The 26,198-nt window shown below is 47.7% G+C and overlaps 1 protein-coding gene across 1 annotated transcript; it reads right to left on the bottom strand.

Moving 5' to 3' along the window:
• Positions 1-824: 824 nt before the first annotated feature.
• Rab5c (RAB5C, member RAS oncogene family) lies at positions 825-26,106 on the bottom strand. The gene is made up of 6 exons (XM_090350884.1): positions 25,988-26,106; positions 5,114-5,361; positions 3,673-3,824; positions 3,329-3,451; positions 1,717-1,810; positions 825-1,181 (listed from the first exon to the last, which is right to left on the bottom strand). The coding sequence occupies exons 2-6, from the start codon at positions 5,277-5,279 to the stop codon at positions 1,066-1,068; spliced, it is 651 nt and encodes a 216-aa protein (XP_090207010.1). The 5' UTR covers positions 5,280-5,361; positions 25,988-26,106; the 3' UTR covers positions 825-1,065.
• Between the last annotated feature and the right edge of the window lie 92 nt (positions 26,107-26,198).

The following is a 26,198-nucleotide window of genomic DNA, read 5'->3' on the forward strand; positions in this document are numbered from 1 at the left end:
CCCTGAATGTAAACTGATGAGGGCCAGGGAGGTGAGCAAGCGCAAAACACAGGCCCCTCAGCTTCAAACTTGGTTGGCCCTAGGTCAGTTCTGTGCCAGTCCTACATCCTCCAAGCTAACTTTCTCTGGGTCACCATGACCACCAGCATGCCCTTAAATTGTGCATGTGTATGGGGTTGGCGGAATGTTTAAGAACAATCAGTGGTTCATTTTAAATTAACCTCAGTAAACTATAGAGAGGACACTGATGAGCTGGTAGAGAAAGACGAAGACAAGTGTGAGATCAATCGATCGGCTGACTATATTGACAAGATACTGATTGGTTACATGTTGAAGAAAACATACAATACAAAATACAGAAAAAGTTGGTTCCATTCCCTCCCTCTCCGCCCCCCCCCTTGCCCACCCACCCCAAATACTCATCATCGTGATTTGGTCAGATCAGGGCTCAGAGCCAGAGGTCAGAGTGACCTAAGGTGGAGGGGTCAGGGGCAATAGGGGTGTGGCTGTCATAAGGACGCTGAGTAATGCTGCCGTTTCTCTCCCAGCTGGGAGTTGGGCCAGGAGGGGGCTGCAGCCTGATGACAGCCAGCTGTGGGAAGAGCTACCTGTCCCTTCCCCAGCCCAGGGCCTTCCCACTGCCCTGGACCAAGACCACTCCCAACAAGGTAAGGATGTGGGTGCTCCTGTGGAGTCCACTCTCCAAGAAGAGGGAAACAAGGGAGGAACTGCTTCACCCCCAGGCCCACAGACAAGGTAGGCACAGGAGCACGTGACTACTGCCAGTAAAGGAGAGTAGGAGAGCAGCAGAAAGGGGGAGGTGGGAAGAGCAGAAGATCATATATATTAAAAAAGTGACTTAAGACTTAAAATTGAATTAGTATTTGTACAGAAAGGTGCAGGTGGAATAACTCCCTCCGGTCTAGGATCAAAGTTACGCGGAGAAATCATGGACCCCTCCCCTGCCCCCAGCTGTGGCCCGAGTCGTTAAGTGCGATTGGTTAGAATGGATTCCAGTCGGGTTGTTCAGGCGGAGGAGTGGGGGCAGTGATAGGCAAGGGGGGCTCAGTTGCTGCAGCACTGGCTCCTGCTGGCTGGGTTGTTCTCCTGGAGGTCCACTCCTCGGTTTCGGCCTGGAGCGCCAGCTGCATTCTGAGGCTCATTCTTCGGAAGCTTCTTAGCTGTTGGGAAGACATGGGGTAAATGCTTCAGTGGGGCCCTCAGTACTCTCTCCTAACTGCACCTGTGCCTCCCCCACCCTGTTAGTGACATCGGCACATGGAGGGCTCTCCATGCATCAAGTACATTGTTAGTTTCTTGGAAAAAGGAGGCAAAGAGGAGTTAACTTTCTCGAGGGTCAAGGTGGTGAGGCCTTCCTGGCTAATATATCCAGGTCTTATCTCAAAAACGCAAAAAGAAAACAAAACAAAAAAAACTTGACCAAGACCGCAGAGCTAATAAGTAGTAGGATAACGCCAGAGCTAAATGACCCAAAAGTCCTAAGAGAGGGTAGGGGACAGCAAAGGTAGATTCTAAAATGGGCGCAAGCTGAAGGTCAGGAAGTAAAAGGTTGAAACTCAGACTTTAGAAACTTCTGGGGTGATTTAAAATTGGTGACAGGTTGGTGAAGAGACACCCCCGCCACAAACACCTAGAGAACATCACACAAGAACTATGCCCTGGGAGGTGATGGGGTGGCGACAAGGAGAAAGTTACCTATTGCCATGAAAATTTCATTCACATTCATTGCAGTCTTTGCGGAAGTCTCCATGAACAGCAAACTGTTGTCATCTGCGTAGGCTTGTGCTTCCTGATTCAATGGAGGCCAGAAAGGAAGAAAATGTTAACAGCTGGCAAGGACGAGGGCCCAGGATAAAAGCTCATCCTTTATATACAATAGAGATTTGCTGAACAAAGAAGAGTATTTAGCCTTAAGTTTTCCTTGTTCTGAGTTCTCTCAAAACATCTCCACATTAGCTCCCATTTCCCCAGATAGAACTTTCTTTTTCTTTTGTGCCAGTCCTGGGGCTTGAACTCAGGGCCTGGGCACTGTCTTTGGAGACTTTTTGCTCAAGGCTAGCACTCTGCCACTTGAGCTACAGTGCCACTTCTGGCTTTTTCTGTGTATGTGGTATCGAGGAATTGAACCCAGGGCTTCATGCATGCTAGGCAAGTACTCTACTACTAGGCCAAAAGGGCTCGCAGCCCTTGTTTTTATTCAGACTTTCCTAGGTCTACCATGCCTTCTTGTTGTTCGAAAAAACTAAACTGGGAAATATTAGAAAGTTATTTTGTAGCCAGGTGCAGTGGCTCACACCTGTAATTCTAGCTACTCTAGAGGCTGAGATCTGAGGATCAAGATTCAAAGCCAGTCCTGGCGTAAAAGGACCTGTGATTTTTATCTCCAATTGACCTCTAGAAAACCAGAAGTGGCTCTGTCACTCAAGGGGTTGGGTGGTAGCTTCCAGCTGAGGAGCTCAGGGACAGTGCCCAGGCCCAAAGTTCAAGCCCCACAACTGACAAAAACAAAAACAAACAAAAACAGGAAGTTATTTTGCAAATAAACTTGCACATTCGGACAAAAGCAAAAACATACATAGTTTTGTTTTGTTTTGTTTGGCCTGGGTACTATCCCCTAGCCCTTCAGCTCATGGTTACCTACAGCTCTACCACTTGAGACACAGCACCACTTCCAGTTTTCCGGTGGCTAATTGGAGATAAAAGTCCCATGGACTTCAGGGCCCAGGCTGGCTTTCAACCATGATCCTTAGACCTCAGCTTCCTGAGTAGCTAGAATTACAGGTGTAAGCCACCAGTGCCAGGCATATATGGACATTTCTATTCTTCAGCTCTTACAATTTAGAAGCCACCAGTTAGGAATTGGCTAAAAATAGTACTCAGTATATATTCTACAAGAAGAATCTACAAGAAGTATCTACAAGAAGAGAGGGATTGACAAGTACACGTGCACTTCTAGAAAGACAAGCAGCGGAGAAAGGAGAGTTAAGAAGAGATTTAAATTTTACTTTACATGTTTTCTTGCATAGGGTACATCTCTACTATGTACATGAGTTATATGAAAAAAGAAAAAGCCATACTTTTTCAGTACATGGTTTGCAAGACGAAAGCACAGACTTCACCTATCACACACACACTGCCCCGTCCTCCCCACACTCCTCTTGGAGCCATGCATGAGTCACAAGTGGTCAGCAGACAAAAGGTGCGTATTGCCCTGCCCTGCACCTGGCCCCTGCCACAGTCCCGAAGCATCCTGCGGAGGCCTTGTGCAGCTGGCTTGCTCACTGCCAAGTACTGTCGTCTCCCCCACCTGGAATTCCACGGCTCTCTTGTTGGCCAAGTCTGCCTTGTTCCCTGCAAGGGCAATGACGATGTTGGGGCTGGCCTGCCTCTGTAACTCCTTCACCCAGTTCTTGGCCCGTGCAAAAGTATCCTGAGGAGAGAGGGTCAGAATGTCAAGAAGACACAGGACAATGACAGTGATGCTCACTCTGTCTCTGCTCAGGTATCTGAGATGTCACCCTAAAGATTGTGGTCAACAGAGGAGAACTGCCCATACTCCACCCAAGAAACCCCTGAAGTGGGAGATTTTGGAACTCAATTGCTGGGGCTTCCCAAAGATGAAGGGCAGAGGAAGGAAGGGAAGGTCTTTACTGTGTTGGTGATGTCATAGACCACAATGGCGGCCTGGGCCCCCCGATAGTACATAGGGGCCAGACTGTGGTACCGCTCCTGTCCAGCTGTGTCCCAGATCTCGAACTTGACTGTTGTATCATCTAAGCAGACAGTCTGTGTGAGGAAGGCCGCTGGAAGAGAGAAAGTGGTGTTACCAGGTAAGCTAGAGGCCACTCCTACATATTTTGGCATTTATAAGTCTGTCAATGAGATGGGCACACAAAAGTCCATGACCCAGGAGCCACAGCAGGCCTGCTCAGGGCCCATAGGGCTGGGTGTGGGTTTGGGGGTGATGGGGATAGCCAGGGGAGGCCATCCTGATACCAAGGACAGAGGGCAAGGCCTCCAGTCCTCACCACCCTCCTTCCACCCTTCAGCATAGAGAATCTAGCTAGAGATCTACTCCAGTCGAGAGGTGTGGCTGGCTTTCATGGGCATACTCACTGGCTTAGCTGTGCCAGGGAACTCAAGGCCATTTTGTTCCACTACCAGCTTACCCCTCACCCCTGCCACCTACAGACACTAGAGCTGCCATCCCCTGCTGACCAGCACACAGTTCTACGCCGCCACCCCACCCTGGAGCTGGTTCCCAGAGACCCTATGTAAGGCAAGGGACACAGGCACAGATGCATATATGCTCCAAGAAGGAGTCCCAGAGCAGAGACAGGAGAGAGGCATGCCCCAAGCCTGCACCCAGCACAGAGGATCAGACAGCTCTGTAGAAAGCTGCCTTCCTTGCCAGCTCTTCCTGCCTACTGAGCAACTGGGGCACCATCCTACTTCCCTATCCAGCTTCTGACCCAAGTGCTGAGGAGGCAGCAGGAAGACTGCTGAGGCAGCCCTTTTTTGCTTCCAGCTGCCTGGAACCTCCTACCAACCAAGAGAGTAAAGAAGGGATGACTCAAGTCCAAGGTTAGCCCTGGCCACTTGAGGTTTCCATTGGCCATTGAGGCAAAAAGCTGAGTCTAGACCCTTTTTCATACCCTAAATGCCGATCACTGGGGAATCACAGCATGCTCTGAGCTCCAGGAATGGGTAACAGTCAGAGTCAGAAATGCCAACTCATTGGCCAGCTAGGAGTCACCAGGCCACTCCCACTTTGGAAGGCAACAGAAGTCAGGGCACATGTATTGCCCCCCCAGAGTTAAAAGGACCTCAGTGAGCCAGCCTCTCCCTGTCTGAGGCTGGATCGATGGAAGAGGTCCAGCCAAGGCTACACAAATAATACAGAGGCTGAACCAGGGCAGGAAACCAGTTTGTACTTCCCAGCTAACTCCTAAACATGGAGACAAGCTGCTGGGTTTGAGGAAGAGGCACTGACAATGCCCCAGATGGATTTAGTCTCTGTGTCAAGGAAGCTTCTCCTCTCCTTAAGGTCAGGACATCTCTTCAGCCTTCCCGACCCCATATACCCACTCACCTCCAATTGTGCTCTCCTGGTATTCATGGAATTGGCCTTTGACAAAGCGGAGGACGAGGCTGGACTTGCCTACTGCAGACTCCCCCAGCAGGACCAGCTTAAACTGACAGATCTTGTTCGCAGCCGCTGGTCCGTTGGGTCGTGCTGTGCCTCCCCGACCCGCCATGGCCCGCTGCACGACGTGGTAACCAGTGAGTGTGGGGGCGGGTGCTCCACAAAGAGGCACTTCGTGGGGAGGGGGCCTCCAACTGCAAGACAGAGGCCAGAAAAAGGAAGTTCGTTTTGGGACTGTCTCAGGAGGCCCTCCCTAAACCACAGGTCATCGCTCTGCCTGCCCCTCCCCAGCCCCCATGACCTGGCTGACACCCCAGGATGGAACCCTCACTAGGCTTGACTAGATACCTCCTTGCTCTCTACAACTAGCTACGCAGTCCAGAGGGAAGTGGCCACTTTAGAATCATGGTTCTGAGCAAACACTCTGACTTCCCAATCTCAAATATATGCATTCACTTACAGACAAACAGGACACAAATGGACAAATGGATGTATTATAGACTGCTAAGCTAAGTCCATAAGCTCCTCCCAAAAAAGGGTCCAGGAAGACATTAGGATTTAGGCCAGTATTATGCTAAGACTGCAGCTTGCTCTGGGCAGAGCCAGAGAGAGAGAGAGAGAGAGAGAGAGAGAGAGAGAGAGAGTGTGTGTGTGTCGGGGGGGTGGGTGCGGGGGAGTGGTGGTGGTGAATAAGAGCACAGGGAGTCCTGACAGCTCCTCAGATAAGGGGCTAAGGGGCTTGTGGGTACGCAAGGACCAGGGCCTGGCCAGAGCAGGCAGTGAGTAAATGGCCATGCTTCTGCTCTTTCCCAATCTGAGGCTGGCTGTGGTCCACTGTGTAGAGGAATCACAGTAGTGCTCCCGTCACTCCTCCTCAGCCTCCTTGCCCAGTCCTCTCATTCTGGATGAGCCACAAGTCTCACACACATTAAAAAACAAAACACACACTCAAGCCGGAGCTCTGCTGGCAGTTAGACTGGCTGCCAATTTTCCCTTTTAAATAAAGACCTTGGTTCCTTTCTCTACTGGCAGAGGTGAGGGGAGAGGGGGAAGGGGAGTGACACAGAAAAAGAATGAGGGGACAGTATTGGGAGGATTGGAGGCAAACATGGGGCACTAAGACCAGCACCCCTAGCAGCTGTGCTCCGACCCCAGCTTCTCATCACTCGGCCAGTGATAGATTCAGAGGTTTGTGAGTTTTTGTTTGTTTTGTTTTCTGGTCCCCATACTAGGGCTTGAACTCAGTATCTGGGTACCATCCCTGAGCTTTTCTGTGTTCAAGATTAACACTCTGCCACTCTGAGCCACAGTTTCACATTTGAACATTTGATTTTTTTTTTTTTTTTGCCCATCCTGGAGCTTGAACTCAGGGCCTGGGCACTCTCCTTGGACACTTTTTGCTCAAGGCCAGCACTCTGCTATGTGAGCCACGTCTGGCTTTTTCTGTGTATGTGGTACTGAGGAATTGAACCCAGGGCTTCATGCATGTGAGGCAAGCACTCTACCACTAGGCTACGATCCCGGCCCCACCACATTTGATTTTTTAAAATTTATTTTTATTTTTTGTGGTTAACAAAGGTTAAGAGTCTCACAGATGTTCTTCCCCAAGCTGGCTGTGAACTGTGATCCTCAGATCTTAGCTTCCTGAGTAACTAGTATTATAGATATGAGCCACGGACGCTCAAGCCTTTTGTAAGCTTTGGAATAGCTAGAACTGCAAAAAATAAGGAGCCTATCTCTAGAAGCCTCTAGAAAACTTTTACCAAAAGACATCAGAACACACACACAACAACAAATGTTTTTCAAATGAGTAGTCCCAGTAGGTATTAAGACTTGACTACACCGGGCACTAGTGGCTCACACCTATAATCTTAGCTACTCAGGAGGCTGAAATCTAAGGATCATAGTTCAAAGCCAGACTGAGCAGGAAAGCCTGTGAGACTCTTATCTCCAATCAACTACCAAAAAAAAGCCAGCAGTGGAGCTGTGGCTCAAGTGGTAAGAGTGCTATAGCCTTAAGCACAAATGCTCAGAAATAGCACCCACTGTGTTCAAGCCCCTGAACTGGTACACATATGCATAAGACCTGAAAAGTTGGGTGGGGGGAGGGAAACAGGGACAAAAACATAAGAAGGGGTATCAATGTGCAAGAAGTAATATACCCACTACCTGACAAATGTAACTATAACTCCTCTATATATTAACCTGACAATAAAATTTTTTTAAAAAAGACCTGAAGATTCTACTCACTACTTAGACTTAAGATGGGAAAAGACAATCATGGTACTCAGTAGATATTATATGGAAAAAGCCTATGTAACTCGTGTGCAGGGATGGAATGGCGAAACTGGGAAAGTGAAAAAAGAAATCTACTCATTACCAGACTTAAGAAATGGTAACCCCTTTGTGTAACATCTTAATTGGAACAATAAAATTGTAGTTAAAAAAAAAAGATGGGAAGAACTTTTTATTAGACTGCCTTTTGCATACCAGTTTATACAGGAGGTGTCTTCAGAAGAGACCCCAGGGAGAACCCTTCTCTGCCACTGAGTTAGAGGAGCGCCTTCTTTTATAGCCAAGGAACAGAGAAGTGAATGGACAGGGGGTGTCTGTGTCTGTGTAAGACGCTGACCGCAAAGGGCCTGCTCTATTCAGCCGCAAATCCTTTTCACATCCAAGTTCTCCCAGCAACTCATTTAATAAGTGAGCTTCGGGAAGAATGATTCACCACCAGGAACAAGGGTTTCCTTTCTGGACAGTACCAAAGGAAAAGAGCTTTGAAATGAGGGCCACCTCTTTCCCAAAAGCACGGGAGGAAGGAAGAATGGTGCGTGTGCGTGCGTGTGTGTGTGTGTGCGTCTGTGTGCGTGTGTGTGCGTATGTGTGAGTATGTGTGTGTGTGTGTGTGTGTGTGTGTCTAACAGGAAATGCCATTTAAATATGTCATAGTTAAGATGCTTTCTCATTCTACCTCAGTCAAAGAAGAGAGGCAGGTCAGTGCTTCAGGCTTCATCAGAGACCTTCCTCAAAATGCCTATGTACATTCTAGAACTCAGAGTGGTTCTTGAAGGAAACAATCTTTAAAAACCGCTAACAATTACTGAGTGATAGCATAACCAGTATCTCCTGTTAGCTTTCAAACAACCTCCCCATTTTTGCCGACAATAACTTGATACTCATGTATTGAATGCCCATTTCACGGCCACACAGCATACAAGTGAAGTGATACAGCTAGGATGCAAACTTGGGCTCCAGAGCGTTGAGCACAAGTGATTCCCCTCCCTCCCACCCCAACTGGGAAAGAACAATGAAGGCATCGCACACCCTTTGTGTCTGGGTTGGAGTAGCTGCAGCACCTTTGTGGGTATGGCAAGGTCTGGTTCTGGTGACATTCACAGTGATCTTGCAGTCCCTATACTCCCCAAAGTAGGAGGAGCCACTCAGGGCCAGACAGGGCTAAGGCCACAGAGGGAAAACTAGAATGGAATTACAAGTTAGTTATTACTACGAGTACATGTGACATATAATCTTAGCTGAACAATGAGTGTGGCTGGGACACTAGAGAAGTATAAACTGGTGAGGGTGAGGGGGACAGACAAGTCCCTGATTCCAAAAGAGCAAAACAGCTGGGCTGGGGAAGAGGGCTACTGGCCTGGGCAGGCTCTGAAAAACACAGCCGCCTGAGTATTGTTCCTACCTAGTCAGTGGGTTTCCAAACCTGTCCAGACAGAATGAGGAGACAAGTCCAGTGGTTCTTTCACCTTGCTTATACATCAGCTGTCTGAGAGCCCCACAGATTTGCAGCAGGTTGGCTAGCTGCCTGTGCCACTAACGCACGGCCAGGGACAGCGAGTGCAGCTGGCATGAAGCAGATGAACACCCAGCTTTGGGCAGCAAAGGGTATGACTGTCTCCTGTTTCTGAGTCACCTTGTAGAAGCCACCTGAGCTGAGTCTCACTAGTGCTTTTGGTGATGGGGTGTGCCAGCGGTCATGACTGTGTCTGCCAAGGGTCTTGCATATATGCTGTTGAATAAACAGCAGTTAACAGTATTGACATGGTTACTTAAATTACCTTTGTAAAGACTACTGGCGAACAGACTCTGGCATCACCAGTGAACTGCTCTACCTGGCTGGTCCAAACTGGCTACTGACACATTCTGCCTGGTCACTGGTCCTGCCTTCCACCTGAGCAGACAGACACAGCACTTTTTATGGTCTGTTGCCTTGTGGTTTTCCTGGCTCTGCTCAGTCGTCACATGAGCAGAAGTGCCCAACCTTTCCAGACTATAAAGCACTGAAGAAGATAATTTTTACCATGAAGGACACATAGAATATGAGGAAGTCTGAGATCCAGAGACCAGAAAGCCTTATACCTGACCCTTCCAGGACTAGGAAACCAAAGCTACACCTTTGGCAGGTGGTCATGATGAATGAATTCATGTTCTAAGCTATTCTGTCTCCTGAGAGGAGGAATCATTCCTCTTCAACAATAGCAAAAACTATCTGCTACAGATCAAATGATGTGATTACAATTAAAGACACAGTAATCCAGGTGCTAATGGCTCATGCTTATAATCCTAACTACTCAGGAGACTAAGATCTGAGAACTGCTGTTTGAAGCCAGCCCAGGCAGCAAAGAACCTTAAGACTCTTACTTCCAATTAACTACTTAGAAAAAGTCAGAAGTGGCACTGTGGCTCAAGTGGTAGAACCATAGCCTTTAGCAAAAGAAGCACAGGGACAGCGCCTAGACCCTGAGTTCAAGCCCTAGTACTGGCACAGAAAAGAAGGGGAGAAAGGGAGAAAAAAAGAAAGAGTAAAATTATCTTAAGGTTAAAAATAAATTTTTTTTTTCCCCGTTGTGGGACTTGAACTATGGGCCTGAATTGCTCTGTCCCTGAGCAATTCAGCTCAAGGCTACAGCCCTACTATCCCTTGAGCCACAGCACCACTTCCGGTTTCCTAGTGGTTAATTGAAGATAAGAATCTCACGGACTTTTCTGCCCCGGCTGGTTTTGAACCACGATCCACAGATCTCAGCCTCCTGAGTAGCTACTATTACAGGTGTGAGCCACTGGCACCCGGCAAAAATCAAATTCTTAAGAAGCCAAAGCTGCCTACAGACACAGAATAGGCCAAAGACCCCTCCCCGGGCCTCTAGCTGCCACTCAGTGTTGCTTGAGATGAGAAAAAGACAAATCAGAGGCCACAAAAAATAGGCACCAGTTCTGAACCCCTGTCTTCCACAGGAAAAGGAGAAGGTACAAAGACTCAGGCACTACTCAGTGTGCCTTTCCCCACAACGCCTACAAAAGGAAAAGGGTATGGGGATCTAAGCTCCTAACACTCCAGCTCTGTGTGTAAGCACTTTGAGAGCCAAGAGTGGACAAGAGAGAAAGAAAAAGTAGGACACTGTTCCCTTCCTCTGACCACTCCAGGAGTTTTCTGAACTCTGGCCACTCCAAGGCAGTGTGTCTTAAACTGTTTTCATCAGAATCACCAGTATAGGATTAGGTCTTTAAGGCCTTTTTAAAGCTCCCTGGTTAACGAGTCAAAGCTAGTAAACTGGCCTTCAGCATAATAAATTTGCCACTTGTTGGACTTTTAACCTCCATTAGAAAACAACCCCAATCAACTAATCTTAGAATTTCCAGAGGTGGAGTCCAGAACTCAATGTTCTTAAAAAATAGGTTCCCCTAAGTGTTTTTAAGTAGTTGATTTAAACTGAGAGCTTCAGCTAAGACAGGAAAGAGCCAAGAGTACAAGACAGAAGGTACCCTCTGATCGTGGGATGAGGCTGGGGGGCTTGTTTTAAAAAATGAAACCTCCAAGTCACCAAATGCTGCTGGAATGTCACCCCTCCTCCACCCCCAATTGACTGCTCACCTTTCTCCTCTCTACTTCATGCAATCATTCACTTCATACTGTTGGCCCTCCCTGGTGAAAGGGCCAGTAATTCCATCTGATGGGTGTCTCTTGCACTTCCTGTTTGCTTTAGAGATTTCCTCTAGCTGTGAGTGCACAGTCTGGATAGTGAGCTGATTAGAGAAGCCAGATTGTTGGCTGGAGAATGGGTGGAGCCTCACTTAAGGTTAGCTAGGGTGGCCTAAGAACCAAGAGGCCTACTCTAGGTTTCCCTGGAGGTGTTCTGGGCTAACGCTTCAGCTATAGTTACTCTGGAAAAAAAAGCATATCTGAATATTTATTTAAGAATAAACAGTAAGAATATTTAAGAGCATTCCAAAATATTTAAGAGTTTTGAGAAGGTGACTGAATTCTGTGATCTTTAAAGAGAGAAACAAGGGGCCCAGCCTGAGAGGTAATCAGGTTCCAAGACTAAGGTGAAGAGCTTCAGGCCTGGAATCAGCTGAGGTTCTTCAAATGCTTTGGAAGCTCCGATGAGTAGGGAGATGAATGACCCATGGCCAGTCCTCCCAGGGGAAAGCCAGCCACCACACAGCACAAGGGAGCAGAGGCCAGCCTCTCAACAGGTGTGCCCTGGCTTTCAGTTGGCTGCCAAGCTGGAGGAAAAAAAAGAATGTGAGGCCATACCAGCCACCCCAAATGTCCCCAGCATGACAACTGGGTTAGGAGCTGGAGTCTGCAGAAAGCCCTGGTTCTACTGTTGGTCAGTGGGGAGACGCTGGCCAGGTCACACAAGTATTATCAGCCTCTGTTCCTTATTTGCAAAATGGTATTATTTAATATCAATTGCACCAGTTGTTATAAACGTTAAGTGAAACAACACAGTGTTCTGCACAGTACTGGGCTAAAGGTAAGGCTATAGTAACTACAATAACAACAACAACTACTACTACTACACTATTACTCTAGAGGCCATTTTACCAGCTTTAAGTTTTGTTTTTTTTTTTGTTTGTTTTTTTGCCAGTCCTGGGCTTGAGCTCAGGGCCTGAGCACTGTTCTTGGACTTTTCTCTCTACCACTTGAGCCACAGCACCATTTCCAGCTCTTCTCTGTGTATGAGGTACCGAGAAATCAAACCCACATCTTCGTGCATGTTAGGCAAGCACTCTGCCACTTAGGCCAAACTCCCGGTCCTTTGTCAGAGCTTTTTAAAAAGGGCCTTATAGCCAGGTGCTGGTGGCTCACACCTGTAATCCTAACTACTCATGAAGTTGAGATATGAGAATCACGATTCGAAGCCAATCTAGGCAAGAAAGTCTGTGAGACTCTAATCTCCAATTAACCATCAGAAAAGCAGAAGAGGAGCTTTGGCTCAAAGTGGTAGAGAGCTAGCCTTGAGCAGAAAAGCTCAGGGACAGCACCCAGACTTTGAGTTCAAGCCCCATGACTGAGAAAACAAACAAACAAACAAACAAGCACCTTTTTTTTTTTTTTTTAATTTGTTCATCATGGAGCTTGAACTCTGGGCCTGGGCACTGTCCCTGAGCTCTTCTACTCAAAGCTAGTGCTCTACAACGTTGAGCCACAGTGCCACTTTAGGTTTTGGGATAGTTAATTGTAGATAAGTCTCCAATTAACTGACTTTTTGTACCCAGGCTGGCTATGAACCATGATCCTCAGCTCTCAGCCTCCTGAGTAGCTAGGATTACAGGCATGAGCCACTGGCACCCAGCTTATAAACATAATTCTATTCTCACTAATTACAGAAAAAGAAATGAAGATAAAGCCCACTTGTCCAGCATCACACAATGGGCACTCAAGCTTCAGAGCTCGGTTAGACATGGCTCAGCCATTCTTGCTTTAGTTTTACTCAATTTTTCCAGATAAGAGTCTGAAATTTTTGCTGGGAGCCAGTCCCTGATTAATCTATTTTTCTGTAGCTAGGTTTTCAGGCACATGTCCCTATACTTATTTATTGAGATGGTTTTAATAACCTTGTCCCTGGGCAGACTTCAAATCATTATCTTCTAGGTAGTTGTCTCCTCACTAGATAGTATTATAGGCATGAGCTATCCACATGGGTAATTCTGACAGTGGCTCATGCCTGTAATCCTAGCTACTCGCGAGCCTAAGATCTGAGGATAGCAGTTTGAAGCCAGGGCAGGAAAGGCTCTGAGACTCTTATCTCCAATTAACCAACTACTAGAAAACCAGAAGTGTTGCTATAGATAAAAGTGGTAGAGAATTAGGCTTGAATGAAAAAGCACAGGGACAGCACCTAGGCTCTATGAAACCAATCTACCTCTTTTGTATATAAAATATTTTGCCTCTTTAAGTATGAAAAGATTCAAAATAATACTAAAGTCAATAAAAGATTTCCAAATTAGACAGTGATCAGAACAGAACAAGACACCCAAATGTTAAACAAGAAAATTGAGTTCTACATAAAAACGTGATAACTGAATATATGCTGAGCACATTCTTTAGACTTAAATGAGGCTAAGGAATTGTGAAATTAGCTGGGTGCCAGTGGCTCATACCTGTAATCTTAGCTCAGGAAGCTGAGAGAATGATGGTTCAAAGCTATCCCAGGCAGGGAAATCTATGAAACTTATTTCCTATTAACCAGCAAAAAGCTAGAAGTGGAACTTTGGCTCAACTGTTACAGTGCCAGCTTTTTTTTTTTTTTTTTTTTTTTTTGCCAGTCCTGGGCTTGCACTCAGGGCCTGAGCACTGTCCTTGGGTTCTTTTTTCTCAAGGTTAGAGCTCTACCGCTTGAGCCTCAGCACCATTTCTGGCTTTTTTCTATGTATGAGGTACTGAGGAATTGAACCTGGATCTTTGTGCATGCTAGGCATGCACTCTACCACTAGGCCAAATTCCCAGCCCTACCAGTGCCAGCTTTGAGCAACAAAAAGCCAAAGGACCAGGTTCAAGCCTCCAGTAACAGCACCTCCCCCAACACAAAAATTGTGAAGTTGTTTAAACCTTTCAGAAATAAGTAAGGCAATATTTATATCTTTTCAATGACAAAAAAAGAAGTTATGGTGGTAAGGTGCTCGTACTCTACCACCAGCTGAGACTAAGGGTAAAAGGGAAAGGGGTTCAGGATGGGTGATAAAATCACAAGAGTGCAGCAGGATATGTGCTTGCAGCATACAGGGCCTGTGTCTCATCTGGAGCATGAGTAGAATAGGCTTGGCTCTGGACACCTGAGACAAACTGCCCAGGCAAAGAGTTGAGCTGCTCTTGCACAAGTAAGCAGAAGATTGAGGGGAGTGAAGCAGGGGAGGAAAGTATTGCCTTTGAGCCACTGCAGATGACTTTCTAGGAGATCACCCCAAAAGGACACTCGGGGTGAGCTGAGTCCGCAACTACTGGGTACAATGAGGCCCCAAGGAGTCTCCAGGTGCCACAGGCAAGCCACAAACCTACACTGCTTGACAAGTGGCAAAGTTGAAGGGGTGCCAAAGCACTTAAAATTTGGAAGCTCACTACCAAGTTTCCAGACCGATCTGGAGCTTCATCAGAGGCCAGCAAGACAGAGCACATCTGGCTCCTAGCCCTTTCCCTCCCATGGAAGGCCTATCCGGCCACGTGGGATAGACCCCCAGCTTCCCAAGGCCAAGAAACCCTTCCCTGACCATGGAGCTGCTTTTTCAGCTCTTCCTGGCAGAGGGTTCCCTGGAGAGACCCAGAGGGAAGCAGAGTCAGCACTAACTTTCAGGAGAGGATGGAAACCTCCAGTGCAGGACATGCCATATGTCTGCTGACATGGCTTGGTCAATGTGGTCAGCCTGTATTGTCCAGGAACTCACAGGCAGTGAGTCCGCAACTCACAAGCAGTTGGAGGATTTTTGGTCAGTAGGCCTGTGGGCCAACAGAAGATCAAGGGGCTTGGGTGGTAGGGCAGTGAGGCAGGCCAACAACAGGAGACTGTCCACGGTGGCACCAGGCAAGGCTAATCCTGTCCAGTGATCCTGAGAGACACATTGACATCGGTGAGACAATTCTGAACAGGGCCCGACAGCTAATCCCACATACCTCAGTTGGTCAGGCTATGGCAGATTTTCTACCCCAAGCAAAAACTCACTTGCAATGTGGTACTTTGGGGCCAAACCAAACTATACACATGTCCAGGCATAGGGCATGGGAGCTGAAGAGGCAGCTGAGTGCTGGCTCACATTCTACAAGCGAGCTCTTTACCAAAGCTAGGTGGAATGTTAAGAAAAGAGCTGGAATCAGGCACCAGTGGCTCAGGCCTGTAATCCTAGCTACTCAGGAGGCTGAGATCTGAGGATCAAAATTCCAAAGCAGCTGGGGCAGCAAAGTCCATGAAATTCTTATCTCTAATAGAATACCCTTCCCCCCCCCAAAAAAAGCTGGAAGTGGCACTGTGGCTCAAGTGGTAGTGAGTACTGGCTTTGAGTTCAAGCCCAGGACTGGCAAAAAATAAAAAAAAGAAAAAAGAAAAGAGTTGGCCAGGCAAGGTGCTTCCCTGGTCCCCACCCACACCTGTTGAGGTCCCAGGGTGAAGCTTGGGCCATCTGGATGCCAGTGAGGTCAGATATGATTCCTGGTGACTCAGGATCCTCACAACTACTCTGTATCTACATTTTGTTTTGTCTGAAATAGTGTCTCACTGTGTAGCCCAAGCTGGCTTACAATTTACAGAATAACCCAGACTGGCCTACAACTTACAATTCCCTTGCCTCTGCTTCCAAGTGCTCAATTAGAGTATGTGCCACCACACCCAGCTCCCTGTATCTGTTTTTCTTATACAGTTACAATTATTTAGGACATTACTAACAAGAATGTCATCAATTCAAGGCTCATCTTCCTCTGCCTTGGGAGGGGCTCTTCAGGGATCAGGAGTGCCAGCCAGGACAGCTGCTGCCCAAAGCGTAGGACTCCCAGAACCCTTGCTGAAAGTCAGTCACCAGCAGCACCTGTTTCTTCAGCCACGTACTCCAACAAGTGACACCTCTCACAAACCCTTCCTGTCTGCACAAACAACCAGAAAAGGCCAGTGTTAGCCACTGCCCTCTTTGTTTCACCCTTAGCTCCCAGGCAGCAGGGTAGGTGTGAGAAGAGAGCCAGGAAAGAGAATCAGGTATCCTGCCACAGCACACTCAATTCCACCACACACATGACCAGAGGCTGCCCAGCTAAGGCAGCCTAAGAACAAGGTCAAAGTTCTCAGTGTGAGCTATAAGGGACAGCCAACAAGCTGAAGCACAGTTATTTCACCACAGACTTTTCTTTCTTCATTTTTGCTGAACAAAGCAAAGAATGGTGCTAGGTAAAGAAATCAATGAACATGTTTAAACAAGTTGCAATAAATTAATCAAGCTACTGCTTCTCCAAATTGTCACTAAGTTACAATAGGTGGCAAAAAGGCTGAGGAACTGGGGGGCTTACAGGCTGGAAGTGAAAGGGCCAGAGAACACAAGGGCAAGGTTGCGGCTGGAAAGGGCCACAATATAAAATCCCCAAAGACTGAACTGTGGGTTTCCTGTGTTTTCATTGTGCATTGATCAAGTGAGACACACACAAATACCATGAATCAGACATCATATCTAGGTAAGCCTGGGTAGGTTTGGCAAACAGATAGAGGCAGCTGAAGGCTTAAAAACGTATCCATCTGCAGATGATTTGCCCCCACCCCAAGCCAGGCTGGCCTTGTGTTGTGCCCCTCAACACAATCCCTCACCATAAAAGCGAGGACTAGCACCCCATCTCCCAGCATGTAGAATTCTTGGCAAAGTGCTGCCCCCACAGAAATGCTTAGCACTGCTCACTGGCCAGGGAAGGCCCTGCTCCTTCCTGGAAACAAGCTGAAGACATCTTCCTCAGCATTCTTTCCCCACGACGGGCCCTGGACAGTGAGGTCCAGGGAAACTGCAGGTGAAAGGTAAGTGTGAAGGATGTCTGAGCGGAAGGACAGAAAGCCATTGCCCCTTCTGCTCGTTTCCTAGCAGAGTCCTGTCAGCATCCCAACCTTGACTTCTCAGACTCGCTCCTAAATGCCACAAGAACAGAGGGAACTGCCACCCTCCCAGAACTCTGCTCTTTGTTGAAACCCCCAACTAAGGCAAACTATAATCCCATACAAAAGAAAAAAAAAAAAAAAAAAAGGCCCAGCAATGCAAAGCACCGTAAGCCTCAAGCCCTGCCTTCCAGCTCCAAGCCCCTTTCAGGAAAGGGAAGTAGTTCGGGTGGAGAGGGGGAGGGGACCAGCACAGGGCAGCTGACCAAGAAAGCAGAGTTCCTTTTGAAAACCAGGTTTGGAAACTGGTGTCATTTATCACCACAGCAGTGCTGACTAGGAGGGCAGCGGGGAGGGGGTGGGGGGAGGCTTCTGAAGAACCATCTGAGGGGGACACTCATGGAGCTACAGATAGAAGGCAAGAAACTTGTAAACCAATTCCCGTGAAGATCCAGAGTTAGCGTCCCAGCAGGGCTCAAGTTACAGGTCTTGAGAGAGAGGATTTAAGCTACTCAATGATGCAGTATAGAGCGGAAAGTGACAGTCTGCCCTTGGCCCGCCTAGAGCCACAAAAGCTGCACAAACCTTCTCAAAGAGGACACCTTTTTCTGAATGGCAGCAAAGACACATTGACAGACCATGTGGGATTGCATGTGGAATCCTACACCCGGAGCCCAGGAAGAACTGGCTGGAGAATTTAGCACCTTCTGAAGCAGAGAACGATTCCCATAGCCTGGCGTGGTTCTCACAGGGTGGTTCCCAGGCCCTCTCTACCTTCCCTAGCTCTGGAGTGTTCAAAAGAAAAAACCTGGAACTTATCGACATAATACTCCATCAGTGTATCGAAGGCAGTGGCTTTGGAAAGATGGTGATTAGAAGATAGGAAATACACAAAAGCATCTCATAGGGCCAAAAAGTAAGGAAGTGCTCAAAATACAAAATCAGAAAAGTTCACAATGATGTAAGGGGAGGAGGTAGGTTAGAGGGAGCTGAGAGCAACTTCAGAGCTAGAACCATTAAGAGCAATATAAGAAAAGGACCTACTAGACTAAAAACCAATGTATGAAATAAATGCCCTGAGTTATACTGATTTACAAAGAACTAAATAAATAAATGAGGACGAACAGACAAGTCTCTTGTGTAGATGAATTTAATAATTCATGTCAGCACTCTATGGTCCATTAGGGGGCTTACCTCCCCATTCTTGCAAACAGTAGAATTGGAAGAGGGAGCAGCTTACAGCAAACACATGTGACCATCACCTGTGGTAATGGCACACACTGTGATATGTCAGGCAGATTATATGTGCCCTTGATGTAATGTGATGAAAACGGCACTAAAAGTTGGGTATAGTAGTGTACACTTGTAATCCTAGTCATTCAGGAGTTGCAGACAGGATAATCTGGAATTGGAGACACTATCTCAAAAATGAAAAACGGAACAGCTGGGGTATGGCTCAAGTAATAGAACACCTACCTAACATAACATGCACCAAGGCTCGCCTTTAATCCCTAGAACCCCAGTGAAGAAAATGGCACTTGACATCTGACTGGTCCTCCCCAAACCGCTAAATCTCAGTCAATTATGAGAAAAACACCAAACACCAAATCCCAACTGAGGGATGTCTGGCAAAATACCTGACCAGGTCATCAGCCTGAGGAATGTAGGAGAGCAAAGGGGACAATTAAATATCCCGTGGACTCTCAGAACAGAAAAAGGACAGTAGGTAAAATCTAAGAAAATCTGAAGGAAGTCTGGAAATTAATATACAACACTTAAGTAACGTATTATTCTCATGGGAAACTCAGGGCAGGACCTAGTTATGAGGAAAAAAAAAACTTCGTGTTACCTTCATAACTATTTGGAAAGAAAAAGTTCATTTAAAAAAAAAAGGCAGAGGCTAGGCTGGCAGTTTGGCCTAGTGGTAGACTGGTTGCCTAGCATGCACGAAGACCCAGGTTCGATTCCTTGGTACCACATACATAGAAAAAGCTAGAAGTAGAGCTGTGGCTCAAGTAGTAGAGCTCTAGCCTTGAGACTGCCCAAGGACAGTGCTCAAGCCCCGAGTTCAAGCCCCAGGATTGGCAAAAAAAAAAAAAAGGCAGTGGCTAATCTTGTGACAAGATCATAAACTCACATTCCTAAAGACAAGTTAATTAGCCATGGGGATGTATAAGAAAGAGGTGGGAAGGCAGGCTGGTGGACTCCAGACCCAAGTCTTGAAGTGAACAGTGCACCCAACTCTGTAGGACAGGAACAGGGAGTTGAGAAGCCAGGCTGTGGAATGCTTACAGCGGAGCTGCTCTCACCATGCACTGCTGCCTCTATTTTCTTTTCCCATTTGTTAGTGCTGGGGATGGAACTCAGGGCCTCGCACATGGTAGGCAAGCACTCTATTACCTGGGTTTCACCTCTAGCCCTACCCCACTTGCTCAAGACCAGCCCCGCTGTCCAGAATGAGCCCCACACAGACATGCAGATTAGCAATCCACAGACTGGAATGAAATTCACTTCTACTCATCCTTGCTAAGTGCTGGCCTGGGGTCAGCGCTGCCTCACCACACACGACGGCAGAGGCACAGCATGTTCTGTCCTGCAACCAGACACACTTGCTGGTCACCAAGGCTGTAGCCAACCAGATCACGCCTACCTCTCCTGCTAAGCCCTTCCCTAGGAAATGGGGATTTGGGGCTCTCACAATCATTCTACCTGCCTGCTCTGCTCCCTGTCTGTGAGCAACTTTCGGGAGGCTCAAGCTTGGAACCAGATGGAGCTGTTTGGTCCAAGCCCAGGAAAGTGGTGTGGAAAGAAGTGGGCAGGTAGGGGGTTCGGAACATGTTTGGAAGTCAGCTCTTCCCACTAACAGCTGCAACGGGCAACCTACCATGCTCAGGACCGTGCCTACTGCTGGCCACAGAGACATGAAAGGAGATCACCTGTGACCCTAAAGGGTTCCTACACCACAGAAGAAAGGAGCAGGAAGCCAGCCATAAGAAGAAAGCTCATATAAAAGAACCCTTACCTTTCTGGGCTAAGGGAAAGCTTCCAAGAGGAAGTGATGTTTAAGCTGAGTACTGACAGGAAAATAGAAAGATGCAGGTAAGGTGAACAACAGCCTTCTGGGCAAAGGCATCTGCAATCATTCAGCCCAGAGATGGGGTGAGGAGAAAGGCACTACCCAGTGACACAAGCAAACCTGTACTTCCAACCCTTGCCCTGCCCCTTCCTGCATGGCTCCTCACAGAAACATAGGCTAAAGAGCAGGCCCTGCCATCCTCAGTTGTTATGAAGATGAAACAAGTAGGCTTAGGTCTCAGCAGAGTGTCTGGCACATGGACACAAAGCTTAAGTCTAGCTTTAATTTGTATTACTCTGCCTGTATAGAGAAGAGGTATTTATTCAAAAACTAATGTCTCACTATTAATGCGGAGGACACTTTTAAAAGTACTCTATTGTTGGGTGCCCATAGCTCATACCAGTAATCCTAGCTACTCAGGAGGCTGAGATCTGAGAACCATGGTTCAAAACCAACCTAGGCAAGAAAGTCCATGAGACTCTTATCTCCAATTAGGTACCAAGAGTAGAGTTTTGGCTCAAGTGGTAGAGCATTAGTCTTTTTTTTTTTTTTTTGCCAGTCCTGGGCTTGAGCTCAGGGCCTGAGCACTGTCCTTGGACTTTCTCAAGGCTAGAGCTCTACCACTTGAGCCTCAGCACCACTTCTGGCTTTTTTTCTATATGTGGTACCGAGGAATAGAACCCAGGTCTTCATGCATGCTAGGCAAGCACTTTAACCACTAGGCCAAACTCCCGGCCCCTAGAGCATTAGTCTTGAGCAACAAAGTTTAGGGACAGTGCCCAGGCTCTCCTGAGTTCAAGCCAGCACTGGCAAAGTGTGTGTGTGGGGGGGGGGAGGAGTATGTCAAAATCTTTTTTTTTGGGGGGGGGGTGTTCAGTTGTGGGGCTTGAATTCAGCGCCTGGGCGCTGTCCTGGGACTCTGTACTCACAGCTAGTGCTCTGCCACTTTGAGCCACAGCACTTCTTCCACTTTGTTGAGTGGTTCATTGGAGATAAGAGACTCATGGACTTTTCTGTCCCAGCTGGCTTCAAATGATAATCCTCTGATCTTAGCCCCTTGAGTAGCTAGGATTACAGGTGCCTGGCTAAAATACGCCCCCTCTTCTTTTTTATGGCACTGGAGTTTGAACTTATACTTGCTAGGCAAGTCCTTTACCATCAGACCCACACTTCCAGCTCAACTGCCAAGGTCTTTGAAAGTACTACTACGTAGACTTGGGGACATCTTAATTTATGAATCCTACCTGGAGCAATGCTTCTCAAACTGCTCCAAAAAAGGACCCCGACTCATCACAGGGAATGCAGCTCAATGGTAGAATTTGCCTAGTGGGCGAGAGGCCCTGGACTCAGGCTTCAATCCCCACTTACTGCCAAAAATTTTTTAAATACCCTGACCAGTCAGGGGAGAGGAAATACAAATCCCAGAAATCTCAGAATCAAATCCAGAGCAGTCTGCTATGACCAAAATATTGTCCTCAAACTTCCTGTTTTGCTTCAATTCCTGCAAACGTTGCACTACAATCTACAATTGATATGAGATGGCTTTAATATGAAATGCTCACCAGTGATTAAGACTGAAGTGCCTAGAAGATACAGAGACTTCACTTAATCTATGGCTGTGAGAATTCACAGTACAGTATGTAATCTCAGTGGCATCTGAGAATCCCAGGGGGAAGGTGAAGTAAAGTGATTGCCTTAGTAGTCCCTTCTGAAAAACTGGAACACCATTCCCCTCACTCCTGTTCAGTGTCTGCAACTAGAGATGTGAACCATCAAGTAAAGTACCAGATGTCATAAAGACATTTGGTACTGATGCTGAGTCAGAATTCTGGGGATTAATTATGATATGCTTTCTAACCCTAACCTACTCACCAGAGGCAGCTACTATATTGTGAGGATCTAATTTGTACCTGGCACAGGACTAGTTCTTGAACACTGTTTCTAATTCTGAAAGATATTTCATATCTCCCTTTTACTGGAACAAACAGGTCCAGTGAGCTCAAGTAACAAATCCAGGGTCACACAAGTGCTAAGTGGAGGAGTGAAGATGGGAATTCATGTCCAGCTGACTCCAGATTCTAATGCCTTCTTCCACTTGTACTGCCTCTCTGATTACTGGATAAAGGTTATAAGAGGATTCTAAGAACCACTTGCTTGACAGGGCTAAACTTAAATGTGTGATCTTGCCTTCTTGCCATGTAAATTTAATGAGAGGGGGTCCTGCTGGAGAGCCACATTCTTCACACTTGGAAGCGGTAGGCAGTATCAAAGGGCATCAGAGGACCAATCACAGGCCATTCAGTTCTGCTGGCTCCTGACCCTTCCAACTCTGCCCAGTGGGACCCTTCCGTCCACTCACTTTCACTTTCATTTCCTGGTCCTCAAGATTTTCAGGTTTCCAGTTAATTAATTAATGGCATGCAGATACTAACAGTAACGAATTCTTGGTCCTTGGAGAATACTAGCTTGGGACTGCCCTGGCCTCCAGAAGCAAAGCAAAAGGGTTCAAGAAAGAGCTTAGGGCCAGGTGCGGATGGTTCACGCCTGTAATCCTAGCTACTCAGGAGGCTGAGATCTAAGAATCACAGCTTAAAGCCAGCCGGCAGGAAAGTCAGTGAGACTCTTATCTCCAATTAGCCATCAGAAAATCAGAAGTGGCACTGTGGCTCAAAGTGGTTGAGCACTAGCCTTGAGCTGAAGAGCTCAAGACAGTGCCCAGGCCCAGAGTTTAAACCCCAAGACGAAAGTCAACAAGACTCTCTCTCCAGCTAACCAACAAAAGAAAAGTAGAGGCTTGACCAAGTGATGAAGCACCAACTGTGGGCAAGAAAGCCAAGCCAGAGTATGAGATCCTGCAGAGGGAGGGATAGGGGAGAGAGAGGTGAACAGGGAAAGGAGGGAACAAGGAAGGGAGTTAGTTTTGAGAGAGGTTGGGGAAGAAAACAGGAACAAAGAAAGAAAGCCAATGGTAAGGAAGGCTAGTGAGCACATGTGCCCCTGCTTATTCAGCCTGCATATTCATGCATCTAACCAGCAGACTAGACTGAGAGGAGGATCTGCTATCAGGAAAAATGAGGTCACATATGATCCCAAGTCCTCAGCCATGGCCAGATCACTCTGTAACTGTAATAGTCCTATAGGCAAGCCATCATCTCTAAAGGAGGGCACAAATCCCACTATTTCCCACTTGTGAGGAATGTGTGCACAAGAGATTTGTAACTTTATTATGGCTTATAAACATCGGTCTAAGTTATAGTCTTCCTACAGAAAAAGACAGAAAAGGAGTTTGGCCTAGTGGTAGAGTGCTTGCCTAGCATGCACAAAGACCCGGGTTCAATTCCTTAGTACCACATACATAGAAAAAGCAGGAAATGGTGCTGTGGCTCAAGTGGTAGAGCTCTAGCCTTGAGAAAGCCCAAGGACAGTGCTCAAGTGCTCAGCTCCTTAATTTAAGCCCCAGGACTGGCCAAAAGAAAAGACAGAAGGAAGGAGAGTGGCAGCCTCAATAAGGAGGGCCTGACCTCCACGCCCCTGAGCTCTCCCTCCTCTTGCAGAACTGTGTCATACTTCTGTCTCTTAGCTCTCTATAATTTCTGAATGTCAGAAATGGCTGCAATGCCGGAGCTTGGATGCCTTTCTTGACTCTCTGAAAGAAAGCGGGAGTTTCTCCTCCTAAAGCCTGTTTCACAGAGCCGGAAGAGTACATCTAGACCAAGGAAAGAAAGGTCCCTCAGGTGGCCTGCCACATCCCAGGACTCCTGAAGAATTCCACAAATCCTCGGCCATTCCTGAAGAGGTAAGTCTAGCAGAGACCAAAGGCTGGTGAGTAGTGAGGCCTCTCTGATCCTCAGAGGCACATGCTGATTAGAGAAAGTAGGTTAGTCAAGGGAGTCGCCAGTTAACTCTTAAGAAGAATTTTCTTGTTGTCCAGTAAAATTAAGTAAATGTATAACAGGTCTAAGTCAAAATATTGTACGAATTACAACTAGGTATGTTGATATAGCCCTATAATCCCAGCTAGATAAAAAAAAAAAAAAAGCAGAGGTAGGAGGATCAAAGATAAGAGGCCTACCATGGGGGGAGGGGAGAGCACAGGTTCTGCCTGAAAAATAAAGCAAAGCAACAAGGAGTAATGGTATAGCTCAAGAGGTAGAGCATTTGCCTATCAAACTCCAGTACCACAAAAATGAATATATATATATGTGTGTGTATACATATATATATATATACACACAATGAATTAGATACTATCTTTCTTTTTTTCAGAAGTATTCAAAAAGGTCTCAAGGTAAGCTAGGTGTTAGTTATTCAAGCTACTCTACTCAGGAGGCTGAGATCTGGAGCATGGTGGTTCAAGGCCACCTGGGATGGATAGTCTGCCAGACTCCATCTCCAAAATAACCAAGTATGCCCTGAGTTCAAATCCCAGAACTGGGGATGGGATGGGGTAGGAGGACTTTAGCTTTTACAAGTAGCGCCCAAGGGTCCTTAAGGTGGTCCAGAACACTTAAGAGCTACAGAAATTTCCAAGAATTGCATAGCATTCCCTCCCTCCATTGTGCACAGCGACGGTCAGTCCTGGCCTCAGAGTCAAGCTATTCCTCAGAAAGGTTGTGTCTGGCCTGTACTTTGGCCACAAGACAAAAGAACCCTTCAGCTTGTTCTGAGATAGCAGCCATTTCACACACAGTTAGGACCTAAGCAACATAGAGGATCATACTCCAGTTCAGCTGTGGAAAACAGCACTTCCTAACAAGTATGGAAATTCCTTGCCTACAAAAATTAGCACATTCAAGTTCCAGAGCGGTCGCTGAGATCTCAGATTGACTCCTCTGTAATAAATACAAGCCCAAGGGGGACTGCAGAAAAACCTTGGTGTGGAATGGACCTGTTGCTCAGGTGTAGTGTGTATGTTTTGGAGGTAAGAAATAGATGAACCCCCCCCCAACTCCAGTTTCCTTATGTTTGGTCTTATTTCCGCCCCACCCCCCCCCCGCCCCACCCTCCCCACAGATCAGCAGACAGCAGCCCCAGCAGTCCCTCTTCAGAGGCTTGGAAACTACTCACATGCTCTAGGAAGGACAGGGCTGAGCCTGGAGCAAGGGGGATGGGGGGGGAGGGAAGGAGGGAGGGCAGGGCAGAGGGAAGATAATGAATGGGCAGATCCTCTGTGATCTGTAGCTAGGATTGAGCAAACCTCAGCTAAATTCTTCAGCGGCAGGAAGAGAGATACACATACTCAGAGCCCAAGCTGACTGGAGAGAGGACGCGGACTGGGAAAACGGGGAGCAAAACAGGAGAGACAGCTGATGCCTAAGAAGGGACCGGGCAGGTGAACTCTGCGGGGGTCCCGCTTGGCTCCGGGGCCGCAGGAACGAGGGGGAGCGGGGAGCGGAGCGAGCGCATACTTTTGTGCGTGTGCAGAACGGTCTCCCCCAGAGCCACCCCTCCCCCGCCGCCTAAAGGAAACTGAGATAAAAATCCTCGCGGGGCTGGAGAGGACCACAGGCTCACGGTGGACTGCGGCGACAGACGCTCTTCCCCGCCACCTCCGGAGGAGACGGGAGGCAGGTCCCCTTCGCACCTGGCCAAGATCCGCCAATGTTAGGGGCGCGGACGGGAGCGGAACTTAGGGTCCCCTTCTCCCACCACTAGACTAGACAGGTCGGAGGAGAGCCACCAAGGCTTCTCTAAGGCTCACAAAGGACTGGGAGGCGGAGGAAAGAAGGGGTCTTCCTTTGGCCCGACGCCTGGGGAGCCCCTAAAGAGGGGGCTACGGGTCGGGGGAGGGGTCAGTATCCCTCCAGCCTGGGGGTGGGCAGGAGGAAGGGGTGTCCCGGAGAGGCTTTAAAGCAGACGAGACCCTGCTTCTGGGCCAGGCACACTCACCGCGGCTCCGGGACAGCGGCGTTACTTGGGGCCGGGGCTCGCACAAGACTCCGCTCCTCTTCGCCCCCCCGGCGGTGTCCCAGGCTCCGGCCTCCACTTCCGCCTTTCAGCCGCTCCGGATCCGGATCTCCACCTCCGCCCCGCCCCTCCACACTCCCAGGTGACTGACAGGACCCAGAGACCAATAGGAGGCATGCTTGGCCCACCCACA

This window comes from Megascapheus bottae, chromosome 17 (genome assembly GCF_031878675.1).
Source record: "Megascapheus bottae isolate mThoBot1 chromosome 17, mThoBot2.hap1, whole genome shotgun sequence".
In the NCBI taxonomy this organism is placed as follows: domain Eukaryota; kingdom Metazoa; phylum Chordata; class Mammalia; order Rodentia; family Geomyidae; genus Megascapheus; species Megascapheus bottae.

Excerpts from the sequence above, each read along its gene's own strand:
- Rab5c (XM_090350884.1), bottom strand. The coding sequence starts at position 5,279 with ATGGCGGGTCGGGGAGGCACAGCACGACCCAACGGACCAGCGGCTGCG. Across the intron at positions 3,825-5,113 it reads CCAGGAGAGCACAATTGGAG|CGGCCTTCCTCACACAGACT; the intron begins GTGAGTGGGTAT and ends TCTCTCTTCCAG. Across the intron at positions 1,182-1,716 it reads TGAAATTTTCATGGCAATAG|CTAAGAAGCTTCCGAAGAAT; the intron begins GTAACTTTCTCC and ends TCTTCCCAACAG.